Source organism: Corythoichthys intestinalis, chromosome 8 (assembly GCF_030265065.1).
Source record: "Corythoichthys intestinalis isolate RoL2023-P3 chromosome 8, ASM3026506v1, whole genome shotgun sequence".
Taxonomy (NCBI): Eukaryota; Metazoa; Chordata; class Actinopteri; order Syngnathiformes; family Syngnathidae; genus Corythoichthys; species Corythoichthys intestinalis.
In genome coordinates, this window is record NC_080402.1 from 23,264,266 (window position 1) to 23,282,418 (window position 18,153).

Consider the following 18,153-nt stretch of genomic DNA (forward strand, 5'->3'; position numbering starts at 1 on the left):
GGGTGGGACAATAATGAGCTCAAAAGGGTGGTAGGTGAGTGGGACTCATGGGGTAAAGGTGGACTTTTTTTAAGGTAGACTGACAACTCTTTGAGTGTCAGAATTATTGCTGATTCTAATGGGTACAAATACCTTTGAACCCCAGTAAATTACAAATACATTAATCAACACATCATACAATGTGATTTTTAGATTTCTTTTTAGAATATGTCTCTATAAGTGGAAATGCATCTATGATGGAAATTTCAGACCTCTACCTATTTTCTACGTGGGTTAATTTGCAAAATCACAAGGGCTGCAAATACTTCTGCTCCTCACTGTATATACAGTGAGGCAAATAAGTATTTAGTCAACCACCAATTGTACAAGTTCTCCTACTTAAAAAGATTAGAGACGCCTGTAATTGTCAACATGGGTAAACCTCAACCATGAGAGACAGAATGTGGAAAAAAAAAACAGAAAATCACATTGTTTGATTTTTAAACAATTTATTTCCAAATTGGAGTGAAAAATAAGTATTTGGTCACCTACAAACAAGCAAGATTTCTGGCTGTCAAAGAGGTCTAATTTCTTCTAACGAGGTCTAACTAGGCTCCACTCGTTACATGTATTAATGGCACCTGTTTTAGCTAATTATCGGTATAAAAGACACCTGTCCACAAACTCAGTCAGTCACACACCAAACTCCACTATGGCCAAGACCAAAGAGCTGTCGAAGGACACCAGAGACAAAATTGTAGACCTGCACCAGGCTGGGAAGACTGAATCTGCAATAGGTAAAACGCTTGGTGTAAAGAAATCAACGGGAAGTCAAGTGTGGGAGCAATTATTAGAAAATGAAAGACATACAAGACCACTGATAATCTCCCTCGATCTGGGGCTCAATGCAAAATCTCACCCCGTGGCGTCAAAATGATAACAACAACGGTGAGCAAAAATCCCAGAACCACACGGGGGGACCTAGTAAATGACCTACAGAGAACTGGGACCACAGTAACAAAGGCTACTATCAGTAACACAATGCCAGGAACTCAAATCCTGCACTGCCAGACATGTCCCCCTGCTGAAGCCAGTACACGTCCAGACCCGTCTGCGGTTCGCTAGAGAGCATTTGGATGATCCAGAAGAGGACTGGGAGAATGTGTTATGGTCAGATGAAACCAAAATAGAACTTTTTGGTAGAAACACAGGTTCTCGTGTTTGGAGGAGAAAGAATACTGAATTGCATCCGAAGAACACCATACCCACTGTAAAGCATGGGGGTGGAAACATCACGCTTTGGGCTGTTTTTCTGCAAAGGGACCAGGACGACTGATCTGTGTAAAGGAAAGAATGAACGTGGCCATATATCGAGAGATTTTTAGTGAAAATCTCCTTCCATCAGCAAGGGCGTTGAAGATGAGACGTGGCTGGGTCTTTAATGACATTAATCCCAAACACACAGCCAGGGCAACAAAGGAGTGACTTCATAAGAAGCATTTCAAGGTCCTGGAGTGGCCTAGCCAGTCTCCAGATCTCAACCCCATAGAAAATCTATGGAGGGAGTTAAAAGTCTGTGTTGCCCAACGACAATCCCAAAACATCACTGCTCTAGAGGAGATCTGCATGGAGGAATGGGCCAAAATACCAGCAACAGTGTGTGAGTAGCTTGTGAAGACTTACAGAAAACGTTTGGCCTCCGTTATTGCCAACAAAGGGTACATAACAAAGTATTGAGATGAACTTTTGGAATTGATCAAATACTTATTTTGCACCATAATTTGCAAATAAATTCTTTAAAAATCAAACAATGTGATTTTCTGTGTTTTTTGTCCACATTCTGTCTCTCATGGTTGAGGTTTACCCATGCTGACAATTATAGGCCTCTCTAATGTTTTCAAGTGGGAGAACTTGCACAATTAGCAGTTGACTAAATACTTATTTGCCCCACTGTATAAAGCAATGGTTATTCATAAGTGTTTTAATTGACTCTTTTACATGATAAATACAACAATGGATTCAGTAATGTGTAAAAACAAAAGGGTAATGTGTATATACAATGAAAAACACCTATTTAAAAGTTAAAATAGTGCATGTACATTTTTTTAGTGTATATACAGCACCACCTGAAAAACCTGACACAGAATTTACCAAATGACACTCATTGCCCTCTGGCAAGCCGTCTGGTCCCTCTTTACCGGAGCGTATACACTCCTCCAATTGTGCCATGATGAGAATCTCGCTGTGATCTGCTGTATTTTGCGTTTCTTTGTCTAAAGGACTTTGAGGTCACAACTATCTTCAAAAAACTTATGATAAACTTTTGTCTGTATTCAGCTCCGTTCAGCAAGGTTTATTGTCAAAAAGGGGCAAAAGATAAAATGTGGATGGATTAATGCTTTCCGTTACAGAAAAGTGTGGCAACAAATTATTTAAATGCAACATTTAATTCAGCACAATAAAATGTTTGATTCATTGTGAAAGTTGACCTGATTGAAATTTGAGATGTGAGGATGAAGGTCAGCGAGCTCGCTGAGTTCTGAATATTAGATGGGGAGAAAGTACATGGCTGGCCTTTTCCAAAATTGACAGAAGTTACCGAATAACTCCAGCTAATTGAAGGCAAAATCACCCTCTGTGGACAGGTGGTAAAACTGTGCAATGTAATTGAAAGGGTCCAATCTCAATTTGGGATCTGGACTGTTTTTTCTCATATACTTGCTGGAATTTTGCATTTAGTTATTAGATCATTTTATGCGGTTATCAATTCGCTTATTGGTGAAGGGTTATACTTTGTCAATAACTTTATAAATTCAACATCTGAACTTAATGCCACACATTATTTGTACTTCTTTTTCTTTATTTTTCGTAATGTTTGACAATCTTTCTTGTCCTTTTAGCATCTTACAGCCAGACATGGGGAAAAAGTCCAAGTACAAGACATCAGTGAAGAAAAAGACTCTCAACCCTGAATTCAATGAGGTACGTCTCCATTCCAAAGTATTGGGACTCTGAAGCCTATCTCTTCAAATTTTATTTGAACTTAAAAACATTTGGGTTTAAAATTTTTGAAGACGGTGGAACCTTACAATGCATGCACAATCTGTTCACGACCTAGCTCGTAATGTGATAGTGCTCTAATAATGAATGTATTTTCTCCATACGAAATAAGGCTACATTCATACTACAGGTCTTAATGCACGAATCCGATTTTTTGTCTGCCTTTGTCCATTGAGACCATTCAAGTATTACGCATGCGCACTAATTCGCAGTCCGACAAGCGCTGAGCAAGACGATCCGCATGTGCAGAAGCATCAAAACAAATGACCACACATGCTGGCTGTCATCCATCATTCCAGGGATATCATATTTTGCTTTTTCAAAACAGGACACAAATAACAGACATAAATAATCCCAGTTTAGGTTTATATTCAAAGTATATGGATCGATAGCATGCACGCACTGTCCGTGCATGTCACACACACATACGCGCAGTTTGCCCCGACTCTCGGCCGTGTAAGCAATGTTGAAATATTGCTTATATGGAGCAGACAGAAAACCGATCATTCTCAGGCTTATCTTCAACCCATTTTTATTTTTTTTAATGACTGTTGTCAAGTCCGACCCTTCCTAAAAAGCCGTGTTCAAGGCAAGCTAGGCGCTAATAACACACAGCTGCACCTCTACCGTGGCGTCTCTCTCGCTTTTTGATGACGTAATTGCTGCATGAATTCCGATTTGAGAGACTGGACAGTACAGACCGCCGCGACAGTCTGGAAAAATGTGGCCCAGATCGGATTTGAACCACATACGAAAGTGACCCAGATCGGATTTTAAATGGTCGAGTTCTATGCGACTTGTCACGTTCAGACTGTTAAGTTAATGCCTCACTCTAGTCGGAAAAACACGAAAAAATCGGATTCATGCATTAAGACCTGTAGTATGAACGTAGCCTAACTGAATTCCAGTTAATGCGTGCAACACTCCCCATGACCTCCGCCCATATTACAACGGAATAATAATTCAAGGCATAATTTTAAAATGAAATAATTTGAGAAATAAATTAAAAGTATAAAAACAAGGTTGTTGATATACAAGCACTTACTTAGGCTGAAGTCCTCTAGCAACGTAACGGAAATGCGAGCCAGCCAAGCAGGAGAGAGTGAACGGACAGCCATATATACACTGTAACAATAAAGGAAACAATAGCGTAGCATTAATAAAACAAAATTCTTGATTTAAGGAATTTTCTTCAGTATCAGACCAACTTTCTTCAACTAGGAATGTGCCGGTATGATATTCTGATGGTATGATAACATGAAGACAAAATACCACCGTTTCACAGTATTGTAATTACAGCTCTAAAATTAGTCAATTTGAGATCCTGGGTTAAAAAACAAAAAAAAAACAATTAAATCAATTGAACAGGATTCTATTTTTTAAAACATTAGCAAAGTGGAACATAAGTATAATGTTAAGTTAAAATAAAAATTAATAAATGAATATTCTAAATAGAATTAAAATAAATGCAGTCCTTTAGGTGCACCTAAATCCACAGCCACAGCTCAACATTATTATCATCAGAACAAAAATAATTGAATTATTTGTCATAAAAAGCACGTGTGTATGACTCAGATGGTAAATGGTGTTAAACTTGTATAGCGCCTTTCCACCTTTCAAAGCGCCATCCACCAACTGGTGACGCAGCCCTAGGAGCAACTGGGGTGCAGTATCTTGCTCAAGGATACTTAGACAAGTTCATCAAGGGAGAGATTTGAACCCACAACCTCTGGGTGGGGGGGCAACTTTACTACTAAGCCACGTTAGAAAAATACCACGTTTTACCACCGCTAGACACACTAAACACGCTGGAGTTAACTCTCATAGTGGGTGGGAAATGTTCATGACAGTGGTTAATAACCTTTAATTTTGTATAAATATGAAGTCATATTGGAGGTATTGCCTCCTTTGCAGCCACCCTCCGAAATCATGTTTTACATATCGGTTGGCCCTCCTCCTCTAAGCTGTGGCCGTCTGTAACTTTTCTCTAACTGAAGTATTCCTATACCAGCGATTTGTTTCTTGGATGGGGGAAAAAAGTTCAGGACTTTCACCTCCTCCGGCCACAGTGTAGCAAAGCTGACTCACTGACTCCGGGCAACAACCAGTGTGGGAGTGTTGAGCCTTGCAACTGCAAGCGAGGGATTTCTCCATGCATTTTTGGAATAATAATGGCTAATACCTTAGGGACGGTATGACGGAAAATTTTTGCGGTTTTGAAACCTTGATGTTTTCATACCACAGTGTACTTTGAAAGTGGTAATCGCCACATGTTTATCTTCGACACTAGGATTTCCCCCCCTGACCAGTTAAAATACATGTCCAAGGACTTCTGCCTTATCCTTGTCTTTAAGATTTTGCTGAAATATGCGAGGCAGGTGTCATTGATTGAGGAAAACTATAACATAGCCAGTATGCATCATTTCCAAATGTTTTTACCGCCTCCCAATACACAAACATATCCTTTATTGCCTTCGTTGTCAGCGGCTGTTCTGGTTTGTTGGTGCGAGATGCTCATAAGCCACCTAGCGGGATGCTGAGACACTTGGTGTGACAAAGTAAAAGAGAGAGCTCGTATGGCACCTGGCGGGATGCAAAAGCACTCGGAATGTCAAGCGAGAGAGAAGCTTTTCTAGATTTCGCTCTTCAGTCGTTTAGTGAAAATTTGCTCTAATAATGAGACTGATTTTCTCTTATGATGATGCTCGTATCATTAGTGCCCACTGTGCTGTGATGTAACAAGACATTAACATTTCAGTGTTTATTAGCGGATATTTATCATCTAGAGCTGATTGACATTGCAAAACTTCATATTTTAAGTGAGTAAAAGTGTGTACAGTAAGTAAAGAAGAATAGTTGCTTGCTTTTAAGGGTTACGCTCTTTAGTCTTCTTTAGCAGTTCTTTGATAATACATTAAACTTTGTGTAAACTCCAAAACAAGCATGAACTGAATGAGGCCACATTGAAAAGCATGGAAAGTGGGCAAAACAAGAGTTGCAAAAATGTGGTGACAAGGCTCAAAATAAGCAAATTTAATAAATAAAAATCATGAAACATAAAAACTTTGATTTTGAAGTCACTCACAGCAGGGGGTGCTGAGGATCTTATTTTGTTTTTCCCATCCAAATACAGCCGTTTCAGTCCAAATTTGTCATGCTTGTGCTTTTTCTCCATACAAAGCGTGCACAATGGCACACACGCATCCTGGATAGTTTACGTACTACTACTAGGCTACTACAAAGACAGTGTTCTATTTCACCCACAGTGTGTGTTGGAGTTTTTGTATTGGAAATAAAAGGCCCGTGTTTTATATAATGTCAATCCCTGCAGCTAGACGGCGCTATGACACACAAACACATTTGAAAACTACAGTGGTACCTCTACATACGAAGTTAATTCGTTCCAGGACCTAGTTTGTAAGTTGAAATTGTTGTATGTCGAGCAGGATTTTCCCATAAAAATACATGATCGTTCCATTAATTTGTTCCACAGCCCAAAAACCTACACTAAATCCTTAATAAATACTGCTGGTACAATTACAAATGGCAATTACATATAGCAAAACAAATAAATTATAAATACAAATTGGAATAATAATATCATAATAATAATTCCTGTAATAATGTAACAAATAGGGTTCTAATGTGGCGGATGTTTTTTTGCTGTACCTGAACGCACCACGTGACTGACGGGACAGAGAGAGGGAGTGGTGAGGTTTAGAGTTTACTTTCAATGTTTTCTTGAGAATACCGTCAACTGTGGCGGATAGTAGGCGTTTTGTGTTGGATGAGTTCTGAAATAAATGATAAAAACCTGACGAAGCTGGCGATTTCTTTGGCGATGTTACCACAAAAATAATTGTCACCTTAACTAATAAAGACTGGTGAACGGTGGTCGGAGAGGGACCGTGGAAATGTATTGTTGGGCCAGTTCACGGATGCGCACCCCACGCTCATATTTTTCATCTTCATTTCAAAGGTAATCATCACCTTTTTTCTTTTCACCACCTGTACCAACCTTTTTGAAACCTGTGTTGATTTCTTACACAAGAAAATCCTCTGTGCGTTCGTCTGCAGTACTTTCATGTCGTCGTATTTCGAGCATGTCGTCGGATGTAGAAACAAATGGCGAGTCAAATTTGACGTCGGATGTCGAAAAGATCATGTGTCGAAGCGATCGTATGTCGAGGTACCACTGTAAGTGGTCCAATAAGCCACGGTTTAATACCCACTTTTCACAACACTCAGATAAATTGCACACAAATATCCAACAGCGCACTGCATGGCGGCAGCTTAACAACAACAACAAACAATAATATGGCTAAAATGCAAACTATTTGAAGTTCTCCACAATCTAAATCTGCAGCTACCTTTTCCTCGCAGGGCATTATTACAAACTACCATAATCATCTTCATTTTAAACCTTGAATTGAATTTTAGAAAATGTTGCTTTTTTTATAAAGAAAAAATAACATTCATTTTTGGGCCATGTTAATGCCTCCTCTGTTAAAAGTTAACTTTTCCTTCCAATAGCGCCTTTTCCAACGTGACCTGGTAGCAAGCAAGGTGTCAAGTGGTGACCATGTTATTAAAAAAAAACTTTTTCAACATACAGTCCCTGACAAAAGTCAGTTGCTATTGTCGAAACAGCTAATAACGTGACTTTTAATTATTCAATTAGTTTCAGAAATGGCTCATATGAAAGCTAAGACCCTCCCATATGATGTTGAATGTACAAAAATATATTTGTTTTACTGAAAAAAAGATTGATAATTTAATGAAGACATAAAAGTCAAATTTTGTAAAGACAAAAGTTTTGTCGCCTACAGAAAGTAGTGTGAAAATTGAACAAATCTATTTCAAATACAAAAATATGTTACATAACATAAGCGAATGAAGTAGCGGTGCTGTGAGATCCAAATTTAATATTTTTTATGACTTCCATGGGCTTGAAGGACTGCACCCATGCGGTTCGGCAAGGATTCATACAATTTATTGATAAAGTCATCAGGAACATCAAAGAAAGCAGTCTTGCATGCCTCCCAGAGTTCAACATTTTGAGTTTCATCTTCCATGCTTCCTCTTTCATCCTGTTCATGTCTGGTGACTGGGCTGGCCAGGCCTGGAGGATCTTGATCTTCTTTGCCTTTAGGAACTTTGAGGTACAGATTGAAATATGCGATGGAGCACCATCCTACTGCAGAATTTGTCCCTTTTTATGGTTAGGAATGTAAGAGGCAGCTAAGATTTGTTGACTATTCAGACTATTGATGTTGCCTTCCACCCTGCAGCTGTCTCGCACACCCCCATACTGGATGTAACCCCAGACCATGATTTTGCCACCACCAAACTTTACTGTCTTCTGAATCTCGGATCCATGCGGGCTCCAGTAGGTCTCCTGCAATATTTGCGGCGACTGTGGTGTAATTCAATGGAAGATTCATCTGGAAAATCTACCTTTGCCACAAAACAGTTTTTGCCCCAAAAACTGTGTCTTGCCAAAATTTGACCTTGATGTCTTCACTAAATGATAAATCTTTTTTCACTGAAACAAATATATTTTTGTACATTCAACATCATTTGGAAGGGTCTCAGCTTTCATATGAGCTATTTCTGAAACCAACTGAATGATTAAAAGTCAGGTTATTAGCAATTGTTTCTACAAAATGGATAAGCGACAAGACTTTTGTCAGGGACTGTATATATTTAATCCCCAAAGTTAAATATGCTATTGATTTATCTTTAACAAACAAAAATAATAAACACTAATCTGTTTTTTTCTCCCCAACACCAGGGGGTGCTGCAGCACACTCAGCAACCCACTTTCCGCGTCACTTTCCTTGATGAGGGAATTGTGTTTGTCTCTATTTCATTCAGGAGTTTTCCTATGAGGTGACTCTGGACTTACTGGCAAAGAAAACCCTTGAGATCTCAGTGTGGGACTACGATTTGGGAATGAGCAATGACTTCATAGGTGAGATAGCAAACCACACGATATTGCCAAAATTATTAGCTTCACATGCTTTGACTTGAATATCAAATAAAATGAAACTGCCTTCTCAATGAACTGACACTTATCCAGTCAAGTTACTGAATGTTAAAAGAGCTTCTCGTCCAACATTGGCATGTCCTGATAAAGCAAGTGACCGTAAACTTTTGACAATATAGTGTATCTTGAGGATTGTGAGACAGGAAATAGGAAAATGAAACACTTAGGAAGATAAGTGTGCAAGAGTGAATGAAAAAGGCACCGATTTGAGGGAATATCAAAAGCAGGCCAAGCGTGGGTGGAAGGAGAGGGAAGTAAAAGATACATAAAAAAGGATCCATAAAAAGTGCTGGGAGACGAGAGTTAATTATCATGCACAGGGAGTCTGATTGAGCTAGCAAAGGAAATAAGAGGCTTAAGAAATATTTTTTGTCAGCGCTGCGGTGTTCATGCATTCAGCTTGTAGAATCAATTCTACTAAACACTTTTCGAATGGCCTGCTGTGTACATCCTATGGATGAAGAACATCGGGGATTCAGGAGTGATTGGAAAGCAGCAGGGTAGTAGAGTGGAAAAATATTACCCATCCTCCTCTTCCCCGATGTGTTCAGATCAGAGCCTTAAACCATGTCAGATGTATTGAGCACACTGGTTGGTCATAGGGACTTGCTGTTGAGATAGCACGGTGAGGTATTATCCCCGCTGGGAACCAAAGACCATAAGTTTAGCAGCCCCATAACACAAACATTCCCGAGACCACCATCATTGCAGATTTCGTGACAGCAGCCTGCCATTTAGGTTAATTGGTGTTGGTGCTGAGGAGAGGGTTCTCTGGGAAGAAAACTAGAATGTAGATGAACAAGCCTCGCGGGGAGTTCGAATGAGAGCAATAACTGTTAATAGTGGTTTAACTGGGCTGATATAGGGGATCCAATAAATCTTTCCTTTACTCATTCACTGCCATTGACAGTGTAGACATCCATTCTATTTTAACTAGCGGGGTTGGCAGTGATCATTAACTGGCAGCCAGCCACTCCCAGTCCAAATTAACTGGACGTCTAGTGTCGTCAATGGCAGCCGCTTGCTATTAAAGATGTGCAGTAAACGTATTCGACACCACTAAAAATTACATGCCATTGTGTGTTGTTTATCATGTTGTACTGTCCTGAGACAAGCTATTGATGCATGTGATGTCAACTCCTCTCACTTGAGTTAACCAAACTGTGAAAGAGATGATTTGAACGACAAGCAAGGCCTTTTGAAGAGGTGATTTTTTGATTTAGATGTTATTTTCAAGGTTTTGACTTGGGAGAAAAAATGTTTGTGTCATGTCAGGCAAAAGAAGGGCTCAGATTTTCTTCTTCTTCTTCTTCTTCACCATCATCATGATCATCAACATCATCATCATCATCTCTCTTATATCATGCAGAATGGTTGTAAGTAACTTTTTTCAGGTCATTGCAATAGTGAAAGTTAGTTCAACAAATAGTGAGAATTAGTCTTAGGGGCAGTTTACATGGCGACTCTGCGACACAAAGACTGAGTAGCGGACTCGCCTCGCGTGCAAATGGTGTCGGCGAAGACGAAAAATTCTGAATCCTGCCTCCAAAGTGGAAGATTTCGACTGCGGGGGATTGAGGGGGGCTTTCTCCGGATGAATATCAAAAGCTCCCGCGGCGCGAGACCGCGCCGATAACGTCAGCACTCGTACTCGTCACGTTGGGTGTGCGCAGCGGTGCTACTAAACATTAAAAACAGCAAATATGGCGGAATGTCGGCTTTAATTTACTGTTTTAATAATATTTTTAAATTAAATATATTGAATGTTTCCATTTTTGTGCCTTTTTGAACAACAAAAAAAATGCCATTGCTTCGAATGGGCGGGCATATTTTTTTCCGGGCTGAGGAGCTTGTTGGGGTAATCAAAGTGCATCATTCGCTGTCGCCTTGTAAATGTGCACTGCCCCCTACGGGCTGGCATGAATACTACATCGTTTTCTTGCGGAATTTCGACATTGTTCGAATGGAGACGGGCCCATATAAATGCAAATTTGAAATTTTTCGTATTCTCAGAGAGTCACCATGTAAACGGCCCCTTAGTTTAGTTTTCCTATGCCTGTATAGATTTGGGTGGTCCATTAAATGCATTCTTGGGATTAGCCCCAACCCTAAAGCTGTTTTTATGGTAGTAGTTCTCTTCCTGGGAGTTTGAAGACTGATCGTAACGAATGTGTATCACAATGGTTTCTCTCAAACAGAGCATCAACACCTGCCTGTAACAATGTATTGTCAGGAGCGCTGATAAAAACATTGAAAGACATCTTGGATTTTAACTGCCTTTAAAACTGTCCTTTGTAATTAAAATTGCCGGAATACTGTGTAAAGCAAGCCTACCTGCCACCTTTCTACTTTTGAAAATTAGAAAGTAGCTAAAGTTCATGAACATTTCATATGACTCTAAAAATACATACTTTTTGGTAGCCGTTAGCGGACCAAGAAATCATGCATTGCACTAACGCAAGCTGTGATTAAAATCCTTTGAATTTTTTAAATTCCCCCTAATTAATATAATATATGGGATTAACTTGTGAAGTTTAAACTGGAAAGAGATTCAAACAAGGAGCTTTAGAACTAGGGTTGGGCATCGAGCATCGATGGGCTCCGGGACTAACACTCAGATTCTCCCGTAACTGTTCGAATTCTTCTTTTTCGATTCCAAGTTTCGATGCCCTGACTGCCGACTGGAAAAAAATAGCTGCCGAACACCACTAAGAAGAAGCCACATGAAGACTAGCTCCGTTAAGAGCAAATCAAATGAAGTGGCTAACTTAGCTTAGCACAAAAACAGGTTGCTTTGCTTCACATAAATGAAACAAGTAACAGAATAAACACACTGAAATCATATCAGGCCCTCTGTTAAAACAAATTTACACATTTTGTTTGATCAAGGGTTCCCAACGATGTGTAGTGCAGAGGAGGTGTGTAGCATCTGTACACCTCAAGGATTCTTTTTCAACTAAAGTAATGTTCTTTTTGCCTGCTGCTTCCAGCAAGTCACCACTAGGGGAAACCAAGCTAACATAGCAAAACCAAAGAAAAACTGTCGATTCCGGAGTTACAATAGTGAAATCTAGTAGACGGATGAACAATATATCAATTTAAAAAGAAATCAAACTTAAAAGGTAGTCAACTTAAGATCAAGGGACAGAACACTCCCCGCCTGACATCTGTCAGCCTTAACTAACTTGTAGAAATACCACCTTTAAAAAAAAACATGCAATACAATAAATACCTGCAACATAAGACACTGTAAAACATAGGCAAAAGAATATGTGTAAACGTTTTCTCCGTGAGCTTTTGAAAAATAAACATCTTTGTGAAGGTGCACTCCTGTGGAAAGAAACTTAATCATATTCAAGGTCAAAGACTGATATTTAAGGGTGTAACGGTACATGTATTTGTATCGAACCGTTTCGGTACGGGGTGCTCGGTTCGGAACGGAGGCGTACCGAACGAGTTTCTGACGTAATGTAACCCTTACTTTTCGAGGCCGTGAGTCGATCGGGTTACAGTTTCTTTGTCTAGATTATATTTACTCCGTCTTCTCTACCATAATGAGGACCAACACGGTAGGACAGTATATGTCCCAGAAACGTCAACGGCGCGAGAACGTGGCCGCCGCGAGAACGCAGTGAAACGCGGGCGTTATAGTTAATCAGCGAATGCACACCAGTCGCAGTGCGGCCGCGTGTAGTCCCAGAAGCGGCTCAACGCGAGTTTATTATTTGACGCGAGACGCGGCCCACCTGCGTCAATACTACTAGCTTCGATCGGGCAGACCGGAAGTCACTCGTGTAAAAATACGGTGGATCTGGTCGATTTTCAAACTAATATGCAACCGTAACCCACTTTTTGAGTCCATCAGATCTCTTGAGTGGTAGATCGGGGAACAGTTGACTTGTCTTTGTTAATTAACTGCTGTCTTTTCTGCTATTATAATAACTAACACAGCCCCATGTTCAATACAAAACCCTCCTACCACAACAAAATAAGTAGGAACTAATATTCACATAGGAACTAAAGTTATACAACATAAAATATACAATATAAATGAATACTACATCATATTTGTAAAATATAAACACATAATAAAATAAATAATAGCCCATTTAAATAAAATAAATTGAAATGAGCTAAAACACCTGTAATTAAATAATAAGAATAATACACAGATCCTGCTTACGCAATTAAATTTATTAATTTCTGTGTGGCGCTTTAACTTGAGAAAATCCATCAATAAAGCTTTTGAAAACCATTCATAAGAAAAAGAAAAAAAAAGATTCATTGAGGCATTTCATTTGTAAAATACATGTTAAAATCTCTGTCATTGGGATTGCTTTTCTCTTTAGCACAGGACTTTTCATCTTTCTTTCAGAAAGAAAGCTGACCTATACGCGGGGTCTGAAAGGCAAATTGTTGTTGGATTATTATCTTTAAATACCCGCTACTTTTTGAGCAGAATTCTAGCTTTGTATAGGCTAATGTTCCTATTGTTGAAAGCACAAAAGTGTGTAATAAACCACTAGCACCTTTATTATTTTGCATTTTGTTTTCTTACTGTACCGAAAATGAACCGAACCGTGACCTAAAAACCGAGATACGTATCGAACCGAGATTTTTGTGTACCGTTACACCCCTACTGATATTTATATACAAGTTAAAAATAGCCTTGTGAGAAATTCATACCAAAGTTAATTGAAAGTTAATATAATTAAAATAATAATAATCAAGAAGTTAAGAAATTAATATAAACTATGCAATTTTTTTGACCCTACCTATTGAAAGAATCGTAATTGAGAATCGTTTGGAACTGGAATCGAAACGTGGAATCGGAATCGTTCAAATTCAAACGATGCCCAACCCTATTTAAAACTGAGGGACAGAAATGCTATCCATTAGTATACCGCTGTGCCCATACACCAATCAATGATTGATTAACGACTCATTTGAAAGGCAGATAATTACTCATCTGTTGTGTACACTTGGCGCTCTTGAGGTTTCTGCCACTGGAGCAGAGGGAGTAAACAGGAGGTTTTGCACGGGCCAAAAAGCTGCGAGAGCTGGCTGTACACCTGCTCCTCTCCTACCAGGTTGTCAAACCTAACTTTGTCATCAACCAGTTCCTCTCCCATCGCGAATCAGAGCGACGGCTGGGTTGTCCCGAGCGGCCCCGGGGCTCAGGGAACATCTGTCTATTTCTTATCAAAGTCTGCAGGAGTGTTTTGGGGTCGTAGTTCTACAGAACCTCCCTTAACAGATGCAGACGTTGTCTCTCCGATGTGAGCAGAAAGGGACACAGAAAGAGAATGCGGGAAATAAACAGCTTTTCCCCTGTTCCCAGCAGCATCGTTGCAGGCAGAGTTCATTTCCGAGCTGAGACGAGTTGCACATCAACAAACAGTGCTTGCTTGCTTGCGGCTGTCATTTTGTAGCGCGCTGTTAAAAGGCAGCATCGCCATAATACTATTTTATGACATTTCATGCTCCTTTAACTGTGCAATGGCAGCCAAGGGAAAGGCTGTATCATAACCCCCGGTGTCGCAAATGACTGTGCCTCTCTTGCAGTCTGTTGCTCCATCACCTGGCTCATTTCCTGCACATTTGTCACCTCCCACCCATCATGCTCAATGGCGTCTCCCTTTCTACTGATTCCCGAGCCAAACATCTTTCATTCCATCCGGCTTTCATCCAATTTGCACCCTTACTCTGTCGTCTGTTTGGACCTTTGCCTCCAGGTGGTGTGGAGCTGGGAATCAACGCAAGCGGACAGAGACTCAGACACTGGTTCGAGTGTCTCAAAAACAAAGGGAAGAAAGTGGAGTATTGGCATACGCTCACACAGCAAGGGGCCCCGAGCAGCGACAAAACGGACTAAATCACAGCAGAGCAGAGGCACAATAAACACACAAGAACAGCCCCATGAAAGATATCTAAAGAAACATAAACAACATGCAATAATAGTAATGTGATAGCGATGAAAATGAAATCTATCATTTAATGACAACAGCACCGATTATTTGTAAATGATCTTCATTCTGACATCAGTGATGTTAATAAGGTGTGGTGTTTATTTTTTTAAGGTAAACCAAATTGTCCTCATGAGTGTAACAAAGTGATACACACTACTTTGTCATTTAGACCTTGTGGAAGTCACTCTTATGTCCTTGTTGGAATGTACAAATAATGATGAGGTGATTAGAATTCACTTGAGGCCAGCAGATGCGTGAACCCGTGTGACTCTTTGGGCCTGATTTACTAAGATCTTAAATAGATAGCACTAACTTGATTGTACACTCTAAAATATTGCCAACGCTGAAGGTGGTGATCAACCGAGGTTGCCACTTTTTATTGAAGATCCTTGTGAACTTACTGAAACAGATTGTTGAAAACAGGTTTAAGAGTGGTGTAATCAAAAGATGGTTTGGACCGTGGAATATTTAAGAAGTAATAGAAGTGGAAGCGAAGCCTTACAATTGAGTTGTCGAAAATAAATCAATGATTTTGATACATGTCGTTTGGGGAGCTGCATAAAAGTCATGTTTTCGTTGATTGAACTTGTCCCAAGTGCGTGACAAATGGATGTCACAGTCCGCAAATGCAGAGCTGAATTGAATTCTTTAATGTGATATGGCATAACTCCTTCATGTGACTATCTCAAAGACAGCTCTTCAAACTCCCAAAATTGCATTGGTGAATTGACAACATGTCACAATGATTTTAGTCTGTGAAATGTCAATGTTTACACAGCGGACAAGTTCTCCTGCCAGCGTTATGAGTTTGCGTTCCGGTTTGCACCTGCCTTTCTGAGGTGCTTTTAAAAGACACAAAACTAGCCTTTAAAATTTGTCTCAGGTTTATTAAATCACATTGAGCGTAGTAATGCATGTGCTCCTCCTCATAAAGAATTGTGCGGCAATCCTGGGTTAGTAGTTCAGCTCCCTCATCTGTTTGTAAGCCATTTTTGCACACACAAACCTTTAGTAGATCAGGCCCACAGTGTCAATGCATCGCTATTGTGGCTTGTATTGTAACACAGCATTGTTACTCTATGATATGAAGCACAAAGTTGATCCAGTCAGTGGATTTGTTCCTTTAACATGTCAGTCTTTTTAACTGTTTGTCTTTCATTGTCTTTGTGACTCTGTAGTCTGTGTGCATGTGCGTGTGAAGCAGGCTTGGAGAATTTCAGTGCCTCAATTTTCTGTCTGTGCAGCATCTCTTTTCACATCGTGCCCCGATCACAACTGAACTTCAAGAAGCACAGTGTTTGCATGAGTGTGTGACAGAAAGACACAAGGACAAGAAAGCGGCACACTCCAGAGAAACCTTTTGCTGCCTCCAGTGGTTGCAGTGATAATTACGTCATCTCATATCTCAGTCAGAAAAACTTTTGAGGCACATGCACAATTCAATGAGATCCAATACAAAAACTGTCCTTTAAAAAGACAAGGAAGCTCACTTTTGAGTGATGGTGTCAGCGAAGGCTTTATTATATTTATGAATTAGCGGCGACCTCGCACTCAGAGGTGTTTGCACTGTTCTAACAAAATCATACAAAATGAGCAGCTTCTGTATAGGTTCTCTTTTGATTGTGTGCTTAATGAAGTGTTCAATGAGTGTTTATGCCTTCGTACATTGACTTAGCTGCATGCTCACAGATATGCAGAAAGATTGATGTCTGGGAGGTAAGCTTTTTATTGTTACTTCAAGTGTGCAATATCAATCAATAAATGATGCAACTTTTATTTCCTGCAGGCCGATATAACGCTAGCAATTTATCTATTTGTGAATGTTGTCACTTGATTTATGGGAGTAGCGTTGCTTACAGCTCATCGAATACATCTTTATACGGTCCGTCCTTGGACACTCATGACATAAGGACTTAATTACGAATTCTGGGATCACTGTTTACTGAATATCAAGTTTATTTTTCTTCACTGAATGGGAAAGATAAGACAAAGTGTCTGTAAAAAACATGTCATGGTCATAAACAAAAGCCCCCGCCGCTGAATCTCTGCATGACTTAGGCTTAGTAGCTATCATTTATCAACACAGCTCTAACCAGGCTCTGGTCCACTAAAGCACACACACAGTAAGGCAGAGCCCTGTTGGAGCCATTAGTCCAATCGATCCATTAAGTCCTTCGACAACCTTGTGAATATCTCTGGATGTGGAGAAAAGAAGAGTGTTCCGAAGTGGAGAAAGGACTCGGGTTTCAAACTAAAGCTATGAAGATCCTGGAGTCTAGCTCAGAAACGGTCGCCAGTCAGTCTCATGGTACATATAGAGACAGACAACACCACAGTCAGACCTTTGATGGCTTTAACAAATGAAAACGATTGTGATCATATTTTGTCAGCAATTCCACCCTCTTGCATGCTTTGCCTTCATTTGATCCGCAATGTAGCTGCATGTTTAGCAATAATCCTCAGTTTGTACTGCGGCGCGTGCTGATGTGTTGACAGTTCAAGTCGTCCGTCCTGCCATCAGGGTGCTTGTTTGTGCAGGTTGTCATTCAGGGTGCTTGCATTCTACAATTTTGACACTTGCCTCCCTTTAAGGCTTCACGTGGTAATAATGCAAAGAAAATGAAAGTGGGGTGACAAGTGTGTTGTTTATTTACTGTCACAATCACAGTGTGACTGAATGGCATCATGTGATCATGTTTTGTCACTACATCTCCAAATAAACAAGTCGTTTGACTGCTTGTTTTTCCTGAACCTCAAATAATACATGCAGTTTTATTTGGGTAGGATATTCATTGACTACAGCACATGAAACGTTTTATTGGGGCAGTTTACATGGCGACTCTGCGACACAAAGGCGAAATGACTGAGTAGCGAAATCGCCTCACATGCATATGGTGTCGGCGAAGACGAAAAATCCAGAATCCTGCCTTCAAAGTGGAAGAATTCGATTGCGGGGGATTGAGTGGGGCTTACTCCGTATGAATATCAAAAGCTCCCGCGGCACGAGACTGCGCCGATAACGTCAGCACTCGTACACGTCACATTGGGCGTGCGCAGCGGTGCTACTAAACATTAAAAACGGCAAATATGGCGGAA

General features: G+C 40.1%; 1 protein-coding gene across 3 annotated transcripts in view; it reads left to right on the top strand.

The window, feature by feature from the left end:
* doc2g (double C2-like domains, gamma) overlaps positions 1-17,798 on the top strand; it is a 131,916-nt gene extending 114,118 nt beyond the window's left edge. For all 3 annotated transcript variants that reach the window (XM_057844585.1, XM_057844582.1, XM_057844584.1), the window contains 3 exons: positions 2,880-2,961; positions 8,917-9,013; positions 14,824-17,798. In XM_057844585.1, the coding sequence (XP_057700568.1) occupies positions 2,880-2,961; positions 8,917-9,013; positions 14,824-14,963 (319 nt within the window). In that variant the 3' untranslated portion in view covers positions 14,964-17,798. The remainder of the gene's footprint in view (positions 1-2,879; positions 2,962-8,916; positions 9,014-14,823) is intronic.
* The last annotated feature ends 355 nt before the right edge of the window (positions 17,799-18,153 follow it).